At 43.9% G+C, this 18,353-nt stretch overlaps 2 protein-coding genes across 4 annotated transcripts; both read left to right on the top strand.

Moving 5' to 3' along the window:
• Positions 1-743: 743 nt before the first annotated feature.
• On the top strand, positions 744-8,885 carry LOC125543286 (V-type proton ATPase subunit E). 3 transcript variants are annotated; one of them, XM_048706591.2, is made up of 6 exons: positions 744-1,000; positions 1,501-1,601; positions 1,797-1,953; positions 4,940-5,136; positions 6,014-6,113; positions 8,720-8,885. In XM_048706591.2, the coding sequence occupies exons 1-6, from the start codon at positions 899-901 to the stop codon at positions 8,750-8,752; spliced, it is 690 nt and encodes a 229-aa protein (XP_048562548.2). In that variant the 5' UTR covers positions 744-898; the 3' UTR covers positions 8,753-8,885. The 3 variants fall into 3 exon arrangements, with proteins under 3 accessions (XP_048562548.2, XP_048562547.2, XP_048562546.2); XM_048706590.2 differs by lacking the exon at positions 8,720-8,885 and adding an exon at positions 6,542-6,683; XM_048706589.2 differs by lacking the exon at positions 8,720-8,885 and adding an exon at positions 6,694-6,896 and having other exon boundaries at positions 745-1,000.
• Positions 8,886-9,078: 193 nt separating this feature from the next.
• On the top strand, positions 9,079-16,121 carry LOC125543285 (uncharacterized). The gene is made up of 3 exons (XM_048706588.2): positions 9,079-11,734; positions 11,865-12,056; positions 15,276-16,121. Exons 1-3 carry the CDS (start codon positions 9,699-9,701, stop codon positions 15,829-15,831), a joined length of 2,784 nt encoding a protein of 927 aa, XP_048562545.2. The 5' UTR covers positions 9,079-9,698; the 3' UTR covers positions 15,832-16,121.
• Positions 16,122-18,353: the final 2,232 nt, after the last annotated feature.

The raw sequence follows: 18,353 nt of genomic DNA on the forward strand, positions 1-18,353 counted from the left end.
GATTCATCGAACACTTGTCGGGCATGATGAATATACCAGTAGCGGATGGTACCTGGCGGGGCGGTCGAAGGATAGGGGTTGAACGAGGACGGAGGAGAAGCGAGGTGGAGCCCCGCTGGAGCGCTGGAGGTGACGGAGACATGGAGTTTCGGCAGGGGTGTGACGTGATGGCTGGGGTGGTGGAGCGGCGTCGAAGGCAAGAGATAAAGAAGGAAAAGAAAAAATGAGAAGGATGGAGGCGCAGGGTCCGGGAAGGATTTTGGGTGGACCGAGGATGTCGGGGTCCTACGTGTCTAGTGTCCACACTCCTGCAAATCTTCTCGCGATGGCTTTCGTGATCTGTAAATGGCAAATAAATGGCGTCCACAATTCCGTTTAGTTAGTTTTTCTGAGTTTGATGGTTCATTTTCCTCAAGCAAACAAACAACTTTTTTGAACTATCATATCATAAGTGAATGATGGACTTTAAACGGGATTAAACAGGACACGGTTGACATCCCTATGCCTTGGAGATGCCCTAATGTGTGGTCTGACACGAACACATGCGTGCGTGTAAAACCTCTCCTCCAAGAAATTAGATCTTTTGCCCCACTTTACTTCTCCATAAGATCATTTGCCCTCTGAGAGGCTACCGGGTGAGGCCCAGGGCCACTGTCATTGAGACAATCACAAGGCAAATCATCCAACCCCTTGTAAAGTGGGGCAAATCGCCCGAGCGGCCACGTCTTCCGTATAAACAACTGAAAACGAATCACCCCCACGTCAAAGAAGGAAAACGAATCACCTCTCCACGACGCCACCCGCATCGACAACTCAAAACCCGTCTCCTCACTGTCACCGACCCCGGCGATCACCGGCGAACAAGGGATCAGTGTACTTTCTCTCTCCAAACGCGAAGATGGACGAAGTTAATGTTGCGCAGCAGCTGAAGCAGATGACGGACTTCATCCGCTTGGAAGCCGTCGAGAAGGCATTCGAGATCGTGGCCGCCGCCGCCGAGGTAACGCTGGTTTCCTCTTATATTGCGCATCTTTTTCTACTCCATAGTTTCGGATCTCGGCTGCAATCGGCGAGATCGGCGTCGCGGAGGGTTGGATCTGTTGCATCGCTGCTGGGGTCGCGCACTGGAGCGTACCGGGGCGTGGATCGGGCAGTGGCGTCATCGTAGGAGTCTGTGTTGGTGGTCCATGGCTTACCGGAGTGCTTGCTGGAGTTGCGGTTTCGGTCGTGTTCTCTATGGATTCTCCCTGGCGTAATGCTGGACCGTTGGACATCTATGCTAGTAGTAATGTTTGTAATCGTAATCTGGGGCACTGCGTTTTCTGCTGATACAATGCAAATTCAGAAAAGTGAAAAGCTAGAACTTCAGATATATGTCCCCGTGAATTACTCTGTCTCCTTCATTGAGTTGTCCGTCCTTCTGGATAATTAGGATATTTTTAGTGTTGTCATGATTTGTGTGATGCCTTTTTGAAACTTTGAACTGATGAATGATCTCAGGAATTCCAAATCGAGAAACTACAACTGGTGGAAGCTGAAAAGAAGAAGATCAGGCAGGACTATGAAAAGAAAGAGAAACAAGTTGATATCAAGAAGAAAATGTAAAAGTTCTCATTCCCGACTGTGCTGTTTATTTTATTTTATTTTACAAATTACGCACTGGCAAATACTTGCTCCTCATAAGTCATTGATATAGAACTTTTCTCCTTTTTGGCACATGACCTGCTCATGTGGATATAAAGAAATCAGAACAGAGGAATAACTCTCTGAAGTTGATTGTGTGTTACCTTATGCAGTGAATACTCAATGCAGCTCAATGCTTCCCGAATTGAAGTTCTTCAAGCTCAAGATGATTTAGTGAAGTCTATGATTGATTCAGCGCGTAAAGAGCTACTGTACCAAAGCCGAGACCATGAATCTTACAAGAAACTTCTCAGGATACTTATTGTTCAGGTTAGCAGAGTGGAATTTGCATCGTTTTCTGTAACGTAAATATGAAGCATGAATTTTGTTGCAGCTATTGCAAGTAATAGCTCATTTGAACCAGCACACATCTCTATATGGGTTGTGAATGCATCCCCTGTTAGGAATGTACAAATGGCTGCCCTCAAGATGAGACACACGGAATTTCAGTAACTAACCGGTTCCCTTAGTGCTGCATCTACCATTTTCAAGCACTGTTGGTGATAACAAAAGCATAATCCAAGCCAAGTCGAATTTGGGGAAAAAAATCGATGCTGAAGCACAGGCACGTTGAGAAATGTAAAAGAGTGAATTCTTTCTTGACCCCCCCCCCCCCCCCCCCCCAAAGATATCAATGAAAACTGTCTAAATTGACCTCAAAATTCAAATCGTTTTTATTTTATTTTAGGCAGCCAAAATCCCAGCACTTGATGTGATTTTTTTAAAAAAAGGGAAATTTCAGTAACTGCTATTTGTGTTCTCCCTGAAGAGTAACATTTGTACTTGCTATAATGGATTTCTAATCATAACACTCTAGTGTGTTTTCAACTTTTTGATGTGTTAGTTTTCAAAATTTATATATATTCTTTGATTTTATGAACTTTATAACATATAAGTAGATGATAGTTGCATGCAAAGTAGTTGCTGTTGCTCAGGAATCATTAGAATTATCTATCCATAAGTAGAGTGACTTAGACCTGCCTTTTTTTAATAGCCTCTATTTCCATGATTATTAATTTTTGAGTACTTTCCATGATTTTTTCATAATTTGAAAATTGAATGATATAGACCGAACCCCGTGGCGAGATCGGATCCGTTGTTGCGGCCCGACCTTTCACGACACTCCACCTTCAGTAACAGCAACCTCTCGCCCGCGCACGCGATGTACACGAAGTAGAGGGTTTGAACCTTGCGGCCCAGCATGAGAAAACCAATCTCGACGAAGGTACTCACGCGCAAAACAATTTCCACGAAGAGAAATCGCAACACAGAGGTTTTCTAAAGATCCCTCCAAAACTTGATACGGGTGTCTACCCTGAAAAACACATCGTGTCTATTTCATATAAAAATAACCTCATGCACTTGTCACGTGTATCACCCGAGCAATAACGTTTTGATGTACAACTAGCTAGGCCGGCCACACCAGGTCCACATAACTGGCACACACGATCATCCTTTCCTTGATGAAATATGGATGTATTTTCAACAACTTTTCTATGACTTAACTCTTTTACTGGTTCAACTTGCATAGCACTATCATCTGTTGGTATGTGTGGCGATATCGTGTCCGTATCATCCTCCCTCCCTTGAAGTGAAACCGTCCGCGGTTTCATGTTAATTTTTAACACGACCTCCTTCTCCGGAATTTGTTGCTCTCTAATGATTGCACTATCTAGCATCGGTTTTAGCATATGCTTCCTTCCACCATGCATGAATGTGTACGTGTTCGATCTTCCGGCATGCGCCGCGTCACGATCAAACTGCCACGGTCTCCCTAATAGCAACTGACAAGCGTTCATTGGCAAGACATCACAATCCACCTTATCAATATAATCTCCAACAACAAATGGCACACGCACCTTATGTGTAATTTTTAATTTCCCGGAGTTGTATAACCACTCCACGTGGTGCCGTTGTGGGTGCCGCCACATGGACAAACCCAAGGCATGCACGAGATCTTTGCTAACGGCATTAGTAAAACTGCCACCATCAATTATCATCTTACATGCACGACCCTTGATCATGCACTGCGTTTTAAAAACACTCCAACGCAGCCCTTTAGCATCACCATCCCCTTGCACCTTCTCCACCAAGAGATTTAGCCCCTTCATCGGTGCATCAACTTCTTTATTTATTTCTTCTTGCTCTTCTCTTCTTTTTCGCAAACGATCTTTCCAATCAGCAGCGAACACATCCGCTGGCATGGGAATAAAACAAATTTGTTTGCCCTTCTGTGATAAAGAATAACTATTTTTCTTGACATCCCGAACAGCCCCAACACGCTTGCACCATGGGTCCCCAAGTAGCAGATGGCACGACACCATGGACACAGGACAAACATGAAAAAAATTCCGCACAACAATATTTTCCCAGATCAAAAATTAGCAAAATCTGATGCGTAATTTTGATTCCACCTTTGAACCACTTCAGCGTGTACGGTCTTTCAAGAGGCGCCATCTTCAGCCCCAATTTTTCCACCACCTCGATGCTCACCATATTGACTGTGGTACTCTCATCGATTGTCAGATTGGCACGTCGTCCGTTCACGACGCAACGAGTGTGAAAAAGAGTGACCTCGCCAATGCCTTCCTCCTCCATCAATATGTTCCTGCTCAACATGTTGATGCTTGACTCCGCAGATGATATTACAAACTGAGTCGTCGTGACTAACCTTTGCTCTGATACCACCTGATATAAACCGAACCCCGTGGCGAGATCCGATCCGTTGTTGCGGCCCGACCTTTCACGACACTCCACCTTCAGTAACAGCAACCTCTCGCCCGCGCACGCGATGTACACGAAGTAGAGGGTTTGAACCTTGCGGCCCAGCACGAGAAAACCAATCTCGATGAAGGTACTCACGCGCAAAACAATTTCCACGAAGAGAAATCGCAACACAGAGGTTTTCTAAAGATCCCTCCAAAACTTGATACGGGTGTCTACCCTGAAAAACACATCGTGTCTATTTCATATAAAATAACCTCATGCACTTGTCACGTGTATCACCCGAGCAATAACGTTTTGATGTACAACTAGCTAGGCCGGCCACACCAGGTCCACATAACTGGCGCACACGATCATCCTTTCCTCGATGAAATATGGATGTATTTTCAACAACTTTTCTATGACTTAACTCTTTTACTGGTTCAACTTGCATAGCACTATCATCTGTTGGTATGTGTGGCGATATCGTGTCCGTATCATTGAACATAAATGATGCTTGAGTATTATCTAACGTATAAAGTCACCTGACCAGAGCTTGCTGCGTCTGAAAGAGTCGGCGGTTATTCTCCGCTGCAGGAAGGAGGATCTTGAGCTTGTTGAATCAGTCTTGGAGTCTGCGAGGAATGAGTATGCGGAAAAAGCAAATGTATATCCGCCTGAAATCATGGTAGACCGCCATGTCTATCTGCCGCCTGCTCCCAGTCATTACAAGGAACATGACCTTTCCTGGTAATACTTGCAATCTTCTGTGGATTGGGAATTTGGCATTTGATGATATCTACTAGCAACTGTTCACAAATGTTCTCCCATATTCATCATTTCAATATTATATCCAAAGTTCCATCAGCGCTTCCTTCCTGAGTGTGCATTGGGAATTTGGCATTTGAATTATTTGTCAAATTGTTGACTTGTGTTATGTTAGGACCTGTTGTAAGGTGGCTTATTTTTTCGTGATATTCTGTATTTGCTATGCATTTGGTTATTGAAGGCAACATTCTTAAATGCAAAGGGTGCATGCTGTATGGTAACTGCATAAGTAACTAGAAGAAGGGTGTCTTCTTTCTCAATGTTTTTTTTGCATGTTCATGTGAATTCTTGAAAAAGTGTCTCGCATTGCATGGATTATAATACGATATTAGGAAGGAATCTTTCCATACAGCTGCTATGTGCAACAGTAGCAACATGCACATGCCTGTTTGTCAGTGACATGATAACCAAATTGTCGTTAAATATTTCCCTCAAGCTATTTGTTTGGCCCCCGCTATTTGATGGGGAGGCAGATTGGTTTACTCAGTAAGCAAGCAAGAAGGGAAGAACAAGTTATTCTCATCTCTCCCATGAAGAAGCTGTTGCCGCCATGCCGGCATTCTTCTTTGTGTTCCCTCTTTTCTTTTGCTAAAGGGTATTTGCATTGTCTCGTGTTGCAATCCTGCATGTTCTCTAAGTGATATTGCTATTTTTTATACTAGTCCATTTAAGCGATCCTTATTCCTGAGTAAATCTTCTTCTGGATTTGTTGCTATTACCAGCTGAAACTAAATCATGCTCATTGAATAATAAATTGTGGATCTGAGTGTCTAAAGCTTACTCTTGTACCTCTTTTTAGCTCTGGTGGAGTTGTAATGGCTTCTCAAGATGGAAAAATTGTCTTTGAGAACACGTTGGATGCTAGACTAGAAGTGGTTTTCAGAAAGAAGCTACCAGAGGTATGTATTGTGATCCTGTTTGATGTCCCCTGCATGGTTGACATTTATACATTCTAATGTACACAATGGGAAATAATGCAAATAAGTTTAGCATTTTAGTGTATTTGATGTGCCTGTGGTTGGTAGTAAAGCCTTTTTTTTGTGGGGATAGTAAAACTATCTTGTTGGTGAACGTATGCAACTTACAGCTTCCATGTTCCATCCCTGCAATTATCCAACACAAATATAACTTTGATCCTTTACTGTATGCTGTTTCCTGAAAGAAAGAAAGGCTCTTGTTGGGTCCATTGTCATGTTCCCCACTTGATCATGGTCGTCTGCCTTTAAATTCTGTTGAGCATATTATATGACTGCGTAATTAGCGATATGTCTTCTCTCCTTGCTATCACGGTCTGTTAACGTTTGTGTGGCACATGCACCTTTATCAGATCCGTCAAAGCCTTATTGCGCAGGTAGCTGCATGAACAATTTTTTTAACGGAATGCTGCACAGTTGCTGCTCGGCACCTCTTGATGATGATCTTTGAGAAATCATTTTTGTGGTTCACCAGTAATTTACACAGGCTCACTCTTTTGGTCAGGGGGAAAAGCCCTTTGTCACCGATGACGCGAGACTTAATTGCGCCAGGCAAGCATAATAAGATGAACTACAGCATTGGGCGATTTCTCTTAATAAGGCATTGATGTGTGTAGTGATGCCATTTACGTGTACACGTAATTTGTTACCTTGATGAAATTGGCCTCTTTGATTTTCATATATCTGATTTAAAAAAGTGTTGACTAACACATCGCACAGATAGCACCAGTAGGGGATGTCATCGTTGCCAGGGGTGTACCCTTACGTGCCCTCTTTCATTCAGTCAAACGAAGTAGTACATTTCTAAAAGCGATATATTTTTTAAAATTTATTTAAAAAAACTTAGTTTATTTCATTGAACTAGAGAGAGTTCGAAGGTATCCTAAGTATCACCACTTTGCATCCCTAATCATGGTGAAGATGTAGCAACCCATTTGAAATTATGAATAGGGTAAAGCCTTTTGGGTTCAATAATCAGGGGAACAGTAGACAGAACACCTAAAATATGGAACGTCTGTTTCCCCATAATAGGTTATTTGATTCGAATGTTCTCTTTTGGATAATTGAAAACCTTAGAATTTTTTCCCTATATATTTTGATTCATAGGATTGAATCCTTTAGGGATTCTTTGAATCTAAGAAATTTTATAAGAATTTTGAAGTATTAGAATCCTTTTTTTTTGCGGGAGAAGTATTAGAATCCTTAGAAATTTGTGTATGTTGATCCTTTGGTTGTGTAGGATTAAATCTATAAGAATTTTCCTAAGGAATCATTTGTACGACATTTCATAGGAAATCTAGCATCTACTCAAACCTTTTGAAAAAATTCCTTATTTTTTTGTGATACAGTTAAACAAACTAAAATCGTGTAGGATTTGAATGGGCATGATATTCCTATTCCCGCACTTTTACAAACTAAAATCGTGTAGGATTTTACGAATCAAACATATATAATGTTTGTTTCCTTCATTGTCAAAATATTTCCCCACCATTTGAGGAACATCGGACAACACACACATCGATCACCTTCTCTTCCCAACAGTGGTCCCTCGCAGCACCTCCCTTCCCCGTGCACTACCACCATGCCTACCTTGTTAATAGTGGTGGTTGATCCTAGTGTGAATGGCAACGAAGAGAAAGATACGAACTCGTTGAGGGGAGAGAAGAGGGAGGGCGACAAGGATAGGAAAAAGTGAGACACGGAAGGAACATGGAACATAAAATTGTTATGTACGAATTCAGTTCTAAAAATAAAAAAAACACTCAATGCTACATACCGAATCCATCAAAGGAGAAAGGTACAACAGAGGTCCGATCTATAATGCCACCATGTCCACATGACCATCCATGCCCTCGTTCGCTCCTCTCAATTGCCACCTTCCTTCCCTCCCCCTTCCTCCCCCTTTGTTGCTCCTACCAAGTTGTGCCGCTTTGTCTCCTCTTTTTCCTGCCACCACGTCGCTAGATATGTCTCGTCACTATCGCCAACGCCCCCATTAGGTATCCCACTAAGTCCAGGGGGTGTTTGCCCCTCGACGGCGATAAGGGATCCACTATCAGATTACCTAGCCAACCCAATTTTTTGAAAACCCTCCTGAAAACATATCCCATGCAACCCGAGATTATAAATACTCAAATCATATTTTGAAACACAATTCTAATATAATATATGTTCGCCATGTTGCAAAATCTTAGATTAAAATTCAACCTACATCTAGAGAAACAAAATGGTCAATTCATATTTTGAATAGTAGTTATCCAATGTTAGACCACAAATCTGGCCCGTAAACATAGTCAATGTTTTTTTGCGAGGAACATAGTCAATGTTGGATTTGTTGTTTTTATTTCTCAGGCAATTGTTTCATATCTAGATTCAAATTTCATGGTATCCTAGATGTATATTATGTCTAGTATGTCTTTAAATTATTTTCAAATATTTTGATAACATGTAAAGTAATTTTTTGGTAACCATAATCAGCGAGCGTTCATTGGGAGGGCTGACAGTTGCGAATGTTTTCATGAAAAATTCAGTTGTCGCGAGGATGGCAAAGATGGCAAATATAGTTCGCAAGCATGACAATTTTCTAATGAAAAATAGGACTGCAATGGAGTTGCCATGCTCGCTAACCAAAATTGTCTCGTTCGGCTTATGGACACCTAGTAGCAGAAATCAAGTCAATGGTGAATGAAAGGGAGTTTGTTCCACATAAAATTAGTAGAGCTCAAAACAGGGTAGCAGATTGTATGGCAAACTATAGCCGTACCGAGTCATGTACTACGGTGTGGATGTGCAGATCTCCTCCATGTTGTGAGGACTTATTGCCTTTCAATTGTACCTGTGAGTTTGGAATAAGACTCCCATATGATTTCGCAAAAAAAAACATTCACAAATATAGCTGGCCAAATGGGCCGTGCCAACCAGGCCGCGCCATGGGCGAGGCATGACACGGGCTAAACGGGCCAGGCCCGGCATGCGGCACGGGCCGCCATGGGCGAGGCATGACACGAGCTAAATGGGCCAGGCCCGGCACGCTGCACGCCCTGAGCCATGCTTGGGATGCTAGGCTGAGCACACGGGCCAGCACGACACGGCCTTTTTATATTTTTTATATATCTCTATATGACCCAACAGGTAAAATAGGCAAAAAACGCCCAGTGTGCCAAATAGCAGGCAGACTAGTGGGTCTGGCATGCCGGTGGGCCGGCCCGATTAGCAGCTGGGCCGGGTCGGCCCGTTTGGCCAGCTATGTTCACAAATACCATTCTTTCCCGGACAAACGTTCGCTGGTCACCGGTGAAAGGGTTGCACCATAAACTACGGGTGCACCGCCTACGTTCGCGGGGAACCTGCTACCTTCTTCGCCGGCTCGCTCAACTTTCCCGCCAAAATTTTAGAATCCCTCTCCACCAGGCCCACACTAGAAAAAGAAAGAAAATCTGAAGCCCTCACACAGATCTACTGCTCCAACCAAATTCCCCAACCCTCCCCCTCCGCCGCCGGCCCCCACCCATGACGGCCATCGCCGGCGAGCCCCACCGCGTAGTCCTCCTCGTCGACCTCAACCCCCTCCTCCCCTCTCCAAACCCTAGCGCCCCCACTGCCCAGTCCGCCTCCTCCTCCTCCTACATCGCCGCCGTCCTCCCAACCGCGGCCTCCCTCCTCGCCGCCTCCCCCTCGCCCGCCTCGCTCTCCGCCGTGCGCCTCATCTTCTCCTCCCTCTCCCCGATCCTCTCCTCCTCCCTCCTCCCCAAGCACCTCCCCTCCGCCCCTACCCCGCTTTCCTTCCACCTCCCCACGGCCACCCTCGCCTCCCTCGCCCCGCTCCGCCGCCTCGCCCTCCCGGCCTCGCCGCACCCCCGCGTCACTGCCTCCTCCTCCATCGCCAAGTCGCTCCTCCAGCTCGAGCACGACTACTCCTGGGACGCCGAGTCCCAACACGGCCGCCGCCGCCGCGTCTTCGACCGGCCGCCCAATTTGGCGGTTCTCTTCACGTCCGTCTCTGATTTCGAGGAATTCGGGGAGAACGCCAGCCCTGAGAAGAGGTTTCGTGGGGTTTTCGAGCCGGTGAGGGACCGGCTTCAGTCCAGGGGCATACAGGTGTGCTGGGTTGCCGTTGGTTCCACCGGCGAGGGGATACGGAGGGCGGTGACAGACCTAGGGTGGAGGTTTACGACAGCAGATGCAGTCACGTTGGGGTCGGCGGTTGCCCCGCCAGGGCTTGTCTGGGGAGGTGTTGGATTTGGGTGTGGGGGAGGTGGACGGCGAGGTGAGGTAGTGTTGGAGATCGCCGATGTGAAAGGGAAGCCACTGGTCTGCAAGGGCTGCGAGGTTGAGATTGTTAGCTACACGCCGTCGCAGGTGGGTAGCCACGGTGTGTCCAGGATACATGTGAAGGCGGTGTGTGAGGTGGGGAATTGGGAGCAGTTAATGGGCAGAGATGGCGAGGTTGCTCTGGTACGTGGGTTGCCACAGGATAGGAGCAAGGGTGACGGTGAAGGAGCTGTGGACAGGGAATTTTTCCCTCATCGGCTTCTTGAGTTGGTTCTTGCTGATGAGAGCAATTGCCTTCGGGCTGGAATGCCTATTTGGCAGCTCATTCTGGTTTTCCTTCATAGGAAAAACTATTGTGCAATGGTTTCGATTTCTGATGGAGACGAGAAGTCTGTAGATGGCCTTCTCGTACCTTTCTCGATGAACTGTGCATTACTGCATGTCGACAGGAATGGCACTGGTTTAGAACAGGTGGTTGCGAAGAGTCCTGAAACATTGGATAGTTCCATGCCTGATCCACCAAAGGAGCTGAGTGTGAGGAAGAAGAGAATCAGGCTGGTCAGTAAGCTACTTGAGGCAGCCAGTTGGAGCACCTTCTGTGATGTGCTCCTCAAACATGCTGATGGCAGCATGCCAGTGGTGGAGTTGGAAGACCTGTATTTCAGCAGGTATGGCACTGCATCCAAAAAGTTGCGGTTTCTGAAATGTTGGCTGAAGCAAGTGAAATTGTCATCTCTTGGTACTTCATCGAGCCTTCATACAGGCGAGACACGTTCTTCCTCAAAGGATGAAGGAGAAGCAAAACTTCAATTCTCAGAGGAGGACGGGGCTCCTCATGTCTGTTCGGTGGATGAAGCAGATTGTAACAAAATTGACAAACCAGTGGATGAAGCAGATTGCAACAAAGTGGAGCAACAAGTGGACGAGGAGACTTCAGCATTCTCTTCAATGGAAGATTTAGAAGCATTTCTTGGGAGCATCCCTCAGAAGATTGAGCAAGGTCTTTGTTCTGAAGATGCTGATTTGGGAAATCTAGCTGAACGCTTGGTTGGCTTGTCTGTCGATGCGCTGATGATTAAGAATGGAAAGATTACAGTGAGATATTTTGAACACAGGGAAGTAGATGATGCTTCTGATGCAAAAGTTATCTCCGAAGCTTCCATTATTCTGTTGAGGAAACCCAAAGAGCTTCTGTTGAAGTACAAAGACAACAATTCAGCATCTGCTGGATCAGAACAAACCTCAAAATACAACGCAAATTACAAAATCCGAGAGTATCCTTTTTAGTCCTCAGTTTTTTTTTTCTTCCAGCCCTGCAATTATTTAGTCCTCAGTGAGATAGTAACATGTAGGCAATACTAAGTTTTTTTTTTGGTCTTGTACGCCTTAACAAGCATGTATCAGGCATGAACTGCAGATCTTACTTAGGTTGGAAATAATCAGGTCCAAACTTGGCCCAGACTTCGAGGAAGGTTCAAAACAGAAGATGATAAAAGAGATCTGCTCTCTTTTGCAGTTTATTGATATAAACCTCCAAGGGGATTCATTTCAGTCTGACAGTATCGTTAAGTTTGCTGAGAAGACCATCAAGTCCAGGTATGTCTGTGTTTTGAATGCATTGTAACCATTACAGGCTTTATTTGTTGAGCTATTGGCTCTGTTGATGCTTGTGAATGTTTAGCATTGGTCTGTGTTTTGAATGCATTATAACCATTACAGGGCTTTATTTGTTGAGCTATTAGCTCTGTTGATGCTTGTGAACGTTTAGCGTTGAAGCATAAGTAGTTTTGTAAGGTACAGTGATGACTGCACTTCTTGCTACCTGAGCCAACAGAACCATGCTAGGTTACTTAAAGAAAATTGTACAAGCAACATACCCACAAATTGATTTTTTTTTGAATAAAAAGGTAGAGCAATTTCTACCTTATGCATTCAAAACGGGCAAAGTACCCGAATGACCAAAGTCATTTACATGAAGGTGATGTTAACACGGCACAACGTGTGCAGCAGGCCATCACCAGACCTATGTCAGGATACAGCGTGCAGGATGAAAAAGGAAGAGCCAACGCTATTCTTGCTAAACTAGAAACAAAAGCATCTGCCCAAGCTACAAGGTTCTGTCGAGCGTGCTCTGAAGCACGCAGGCTCCATAGCATGATCAATTCAGTAACCTCGTTGTAGACATGTCTCTCCTGCCAAAAGGCTCCATCAAAGACTTGAGCATTCCTGGCATTCCAAAGGGTGACCGCGCATGCCGCGAAGAGAATATGCCACAACTTGCCGTGCAGAGTCCGCGGCTGTTCTGAACAGAAAAAAGCTTCAGCTCCTGTAGAGGATGTGGATAGCTCCTGCAGACCGAACTTGGACCATAGAGCTTGTGCTAGTTTGCATCTGAGCAAATGTGGCTCATTGTCTCTGCAGCTGGGCATAGACCACATCCATTATGGGATACAACTCTATCCCAATGCTTTCTTAGCATATTATCCCTAGTGTTATGTCTGTCCTGGAGTGCAATCCACAGAAAGATACGGTGTTTGTTTGGTATGATCCTGTCCCAGATGTAGCGAGCTGGCGTATAGTTCTTTCCCCTAAAGGTGAGCAGCTTGTAGAAGTATGCAGTACTAATCTCTTATCTTCCAAAAGAGGCATTCTGGTGTCTGGCGTACCTTCTTGAGGATGTGCGTTGCTCAAGACTTCATTTAGGACTTCCAGCTCCTGTGCTGCCATGGAAGAGAGGTTTGGGTGTAGCTGAATGTTCCATTGCCCATCTCTGAACTGGGAGGCGACTGTGCAGAACTTGGACGTAGAGAAGGTGAAAAGTGTCGGGAAGGATGTCATTAGCCTACCGCAGTCGAGCCAGAGGTCATACCAGAAGGCAATTCCATGTCCATTCCCTAACTTGCATTTGGTAGCCTCCATAACCAACTGTACGGTGGACCTGAAGCCTCTCCAGATAGCGGTATCCCGGCTGTGAGGAGACCAAGAGATTTCCTTCTGGCAGTATCTACGTGCAAACCAATTATAACACGGGGCTTCCTCCTGTTGTAAAGCCTTTGCCATGAACTTGCATACCAGAGCCTTGTTGTGTGCTGCAAGATCTCGTACTCCCAGACCTCCATTCTCCTTCGGTAGCATGACCACTTCCCATGCGACAAGACATTGTCCTCCCTTGGCCTGGTTCTTTCCTTGCCATAAGAAACCCCTCAAAATTTGTTCAACCTTCTCCAGCGACTGTTTTGGCCATAGAAAACAGCCCATGAAGTAACTAGGGATCGCTGCCAAGACTGCATTAATCAAGGTGAGGCGACCCCCCCAAGACAGGAAAGTGGCAAGCCAACCAGACAAACGCTTGTCAACTTTGTGTATCACAGGCATCAACAGACCATGTGTTATCTTGTTGAGAGAAAGGGGCAGTCCCAGATATGTGCAAGGGAAGGCTGTGACCTGACACTGCAGAGCGTCGGTAATATCCTTGCAAGTTTGTTGGTCTAAACATATTGGAACAAAAGTGCTCTTATGATAATTGATCCTTAACCCAGTGAATTCACTAAAAGCCTTTAGAATCCATTTGATAATCCCTGCTTGCTGGACATCCCCTTGCAGTAAAATCAACGTGTCATCCGCGTACTGTAGGATAGGAAAAGGGCCGTCGGCTCCAAGTGGGTGTTTAAGGCTCCCCGCCTGGTGTTCCCTTTTGCATAACTGTTGCAAAACGTCTGCAACTAGTATGAAAAGATAAGGCGATAGAGCATCTCCTTGTCTTAACCCACTCCTTGACAAAATCCTCTCCCCTAGAGTTCCATTAATTAGTATCCTGGAAGAGCTAGTTGATAGTATATCATCCATCCATCTGATCCATCTGCTCCCAAAGCCTCTGGCTGCAAGAATGTGCTTCAGAGCATCCCAGCAGACGCTATCAAATTGATCATGCATTTGGTTAGAAAAACCAGTATCACATCATTGTAAATAAACATAATACCTTTCATAAAAAATATATGCATGCTCGGTACTGCTTCCGTTGCCAGATGAAAACCTTATGCTTCAATACAATCTTTGGTTTGATCACTTGTATCGCTACATATTGACGGAAATCTTAACTTGAGATACTTATCTCTTCTACTATTGCCAAACTGCAGGCTACAACTAATTTTACTGCTAGGGATTTGCTGTGTGCTATTATAACCTATAACTGCTCTCATGCTTCAGTTCCAATCATGTGAAAAGAATTGTGAGATAGGAGCATCACAAAGAAATGGTGCTCATTCCCCTAAAAAAATAAGTGGCGCTCATTTTCCTTGATCCTTTGAGGAGCATGAAAGCATTGCTGACATTGTAGAGCACATTGTTGTAACTCCTAATGACAATTGAAATGAGATGATATTTTGTGTTGAATCTTGAATGGTCATAAATATGAGTATATTACACATGTGTTGTGTTAGCCTTTATTTGTTCTCATTGTTGAGTCATGTATCTGTGTTGCTTATAAGCTTATTCCTTAAGGAGAAACTGAAAGTTAAAGCTGAAGAAGATGACAGAAATATATATAATGGTAATTTTATATGCTGAATTTAGAAATACTATCCTGCCGAACAGCACTACATATTAGGATCTCTTGGAGCCATTTCGTAACAAAAGTGAACTCTGGATTCCTGTCCAATTTTTGACTGCTCAATAACTTACAGGGAGTTCAAATTAATAATTTGACTGCTCAATAACTTACATCTATGATGAGACAAAGGTTTAAATGTATAATTTGACTGCTCAATAACTTACAGGGAGTTTAAATTTATAATCAGACTGCTGAAAATTTTGTAGGTACATGGACTCTCTGGAGGATGTGATCAAGAAGATATACACGGAGATGGAGTTTGATCTGTTCGACGAAGATGACTTGCCATGTTCAGACTCTCTACCCAGCAGCAGCAACCAGGATGACGGCAAGGGCAACAAGAGCCGGAGCAGCCAGAGGAACTGCGCCAGCAACTCGACCGCTCCCACGCTTCACACGAGGAGCAGACACCATGACAGGCACGAGGAGCAGCTGGCGCGAGCGAGTGAGCGACGGAACAGGGAGCGCAGGCTCTCCTCCTTCACCAGCTGGGTGCCGGACTTGCGCCGCGTGTGGGCGCTCAAGCACCCCGGGAAGGAGCCTCCCCTGGTGGCGGCGGTGCCTCGGTCCAGGCAGCACTCGAAGCGGAGGAAGTGGCGCGCGGCGTGCACCGACATGGTCTGCGAGACGCCCATGATGGCCTCGAAGAAGCAGCAGCCGGAGCAGGCCGGGTCGGGGTCTGACGAGATGATGTCGATCGGGTCCGTGTCAAAGACCTTGTTCGACGACGACACGGAGGTGAGCAGCTCCAGCAGCGTGTGAACGAAAGTGTACTCGAACGAGCATATTGGTCGCGCGGTTGCACAGTTGCGATTTTCTTCAGAAGCTTGGAGATCTCTGAGCTCCAGGGAAGGCATTTCTCATCAGTATGGAAGTGTCCTGATTGTTGTGGTGGGCCGGGCTGATTACTCATTCATTCCGTTGTTGAACTTCGGCATCTGTTTCAGCTGTATGTCCTCACCCCTCAAAAAAAAAAACTGTATGTCCTGTCTTCTTCTACGGTGATGACACTTCTTTTTGGCTGAGTTAGCGGGACATAGCGGGCGCGACTATATGTTTTTTTAGTCTAAACACACATTTATTAATCAGTAAACATATGGATACAATGAACGTCTGGAGGGGTGAGGAGCCAAATATGGCGACCAAAATCCAGTCCAAAAGTATGTTTAGCGAGGCTATGTGTCTCGGAGTTTATAGTCCTTCGTTTGAAGATAAAGGAACACTCGTTGAATCATTCTGCCGTGTTGATGATCTCCTTCACTGTGCTCGCATGACTGCCTCATGTGTCCCCGTGAATGTCATTGACTACCGTTTGGCAATCCAAAGCAATCAATTCATGCGATAATGCCAGGTCCGTAGATAGGGCTAGAGCCTCCCTACAGGCGAGAGCCTCAAGGCATGCTGGATTGGTTATGCCAGCCATCCTTATTGCAGAAGCTCTCAAGGTGTGACTAGAAAACGGATGCGCTAATGCGCAACGGCTTTCGCACTAGTTGCTTAATCCATTGCTTGTTTGGTTCACGTCAGCAGCATATTTTTATGCTGATCTTAGCAAAAAAGGATTGAGCTATTTTCGAGCGACCTTTGGTGTACCCGTACATTTTTTCATTTGTTTTTTTTTGTTTCTTACATTTGTTCATATTTTCGAAAACTTTCTAAAACCGTAAATTCCAGCACTTCAAAATACTTGAAAAAAACTATGAATTTGAAAATTGTTAAATGCCGTGTAAAGAAATTGTTAGCTTAATTTTAAAATATGTAGATACATTAAAATAATGTCCACGTGTGTCAAAAAATGTATAACATGAATTCAGAAAAATGTTTGAAGACATTTATCTGAAAAAAGTGGCTCATGTATTAAAAATGTTGACATGTATAATTTTTTTCATATGTATACAAAAATGTATAGTATGTATAAAGAATGTAGACATCATAACACATATTTGAAGAAAATATTAATCATGTACATGCAAAATGTTAAATGTGTAAAAGAAAAATGTTTCTTATGTATACAAAAAACATACAATTTGTACAAAAAAGTAGACATCAAAATATATATCTAAAAAATTTTAAACATGGATTTGAAAAATGTTTAAAGTGTATATTTTTTTCTTATGTATACAAAAGATGTGCAATCTGTATTTTAAAATGATAAACATGTATAGAAAATGTTCATGTTGTGTACGGAAAATGTACAACGAACATAAAAAATTATACTTCAAAAACATATATATATATATACACACACATATATATATATATATATATTTAAAGTCCTGTATACAAAAATATTTTTTATGTATACAGAAAATGTACATTGTGCGTGAAAAAAGTTTATTTCCATTAAACAAATGTTCACCGTGTATTTGAGAAAGTGTTGACAATGTATTCCAAAGTGTTCAAAATATATATTTAAAAAACTTTACATCGTGCATTTAAAAAATGTTTAACGTGTATCAACAAAGCATTTCACGTGTACACTAAAAATGTACATTGTGTATTGGAAAAATAGACATGTGTTGGACAAAAAAGTAACCAATGAAAAATGACAAAGAAACAAAGAGAAACGAAAAAAGCAACGAAAACAAAAAAAAAAAGAAAAAGAAAAAAAGAAAAAGAAAAAGAAAAAGAAAACCAGTGAAAACCAATGAAAAAGAATGGAAACAAGAAAGAGACAAAGAAATCCAAAAAGGGAATTAAAAACGAAGGAAGAAAGAAAGTAAGGAAGAAACCAGTGAAAACTAAGAAGAAACAAAGGATTCAAATAAATCATAGGAAAAAGGAAGAAAACCCCATTGAAAGCCGAGAAAGAAACTAAGAAACCGATGAAAAAACAAAGAAAGTAAAAAACCCGAAGAAAACCATGAATAAATAAAGAAAGCAAAAAAAGAAGAAAATCGAACCAAACCGGCTCATGATTAATTGAGCGAACGAGTGTGAGCGAGCGAAAAAACACCAAAACGAGTCGGCCCATTAACGACAGGGAAAGAAAAACTTTTAGGTGAGATGAGAGCTATACTCGCTATAATACTCACTATAAGTGAGATATAGCTCTCACAGGAGATTGTCACGGCTAGGCCACCTCTCCAGCCACCTTGTACAACTAGGCTAGGAGGTGGGCGGCACACTAGGCCATGGAACAGAAGGTAGGGCAATGTGCCTGGTTCCTGGCGGTGCCACAGGCGACACAGTGGCCTCAGTCGTGCCGGCTTCGGACCGCCCAATCTCCGCCTGACCCCGTGTCCTCACCTGCATCGGGGCCAGGGCCTCTGATCTCCACCTTG

This window comes from Triticum urartu, chromosome 3A (assembly GCF_056163025.1).
Source record: "Triticum urartu cultivar PI428250 chromosome 3A, HENAU_Tu73, whole genome shotgun sequence".
NCBI classification, from domain to species: domain Eukaryota; kingdom Viridiplantae; phylum Streptophyta; class Magnoliopsida; order Poales; family Poaceae; genus Triticum; species Triticum urartu.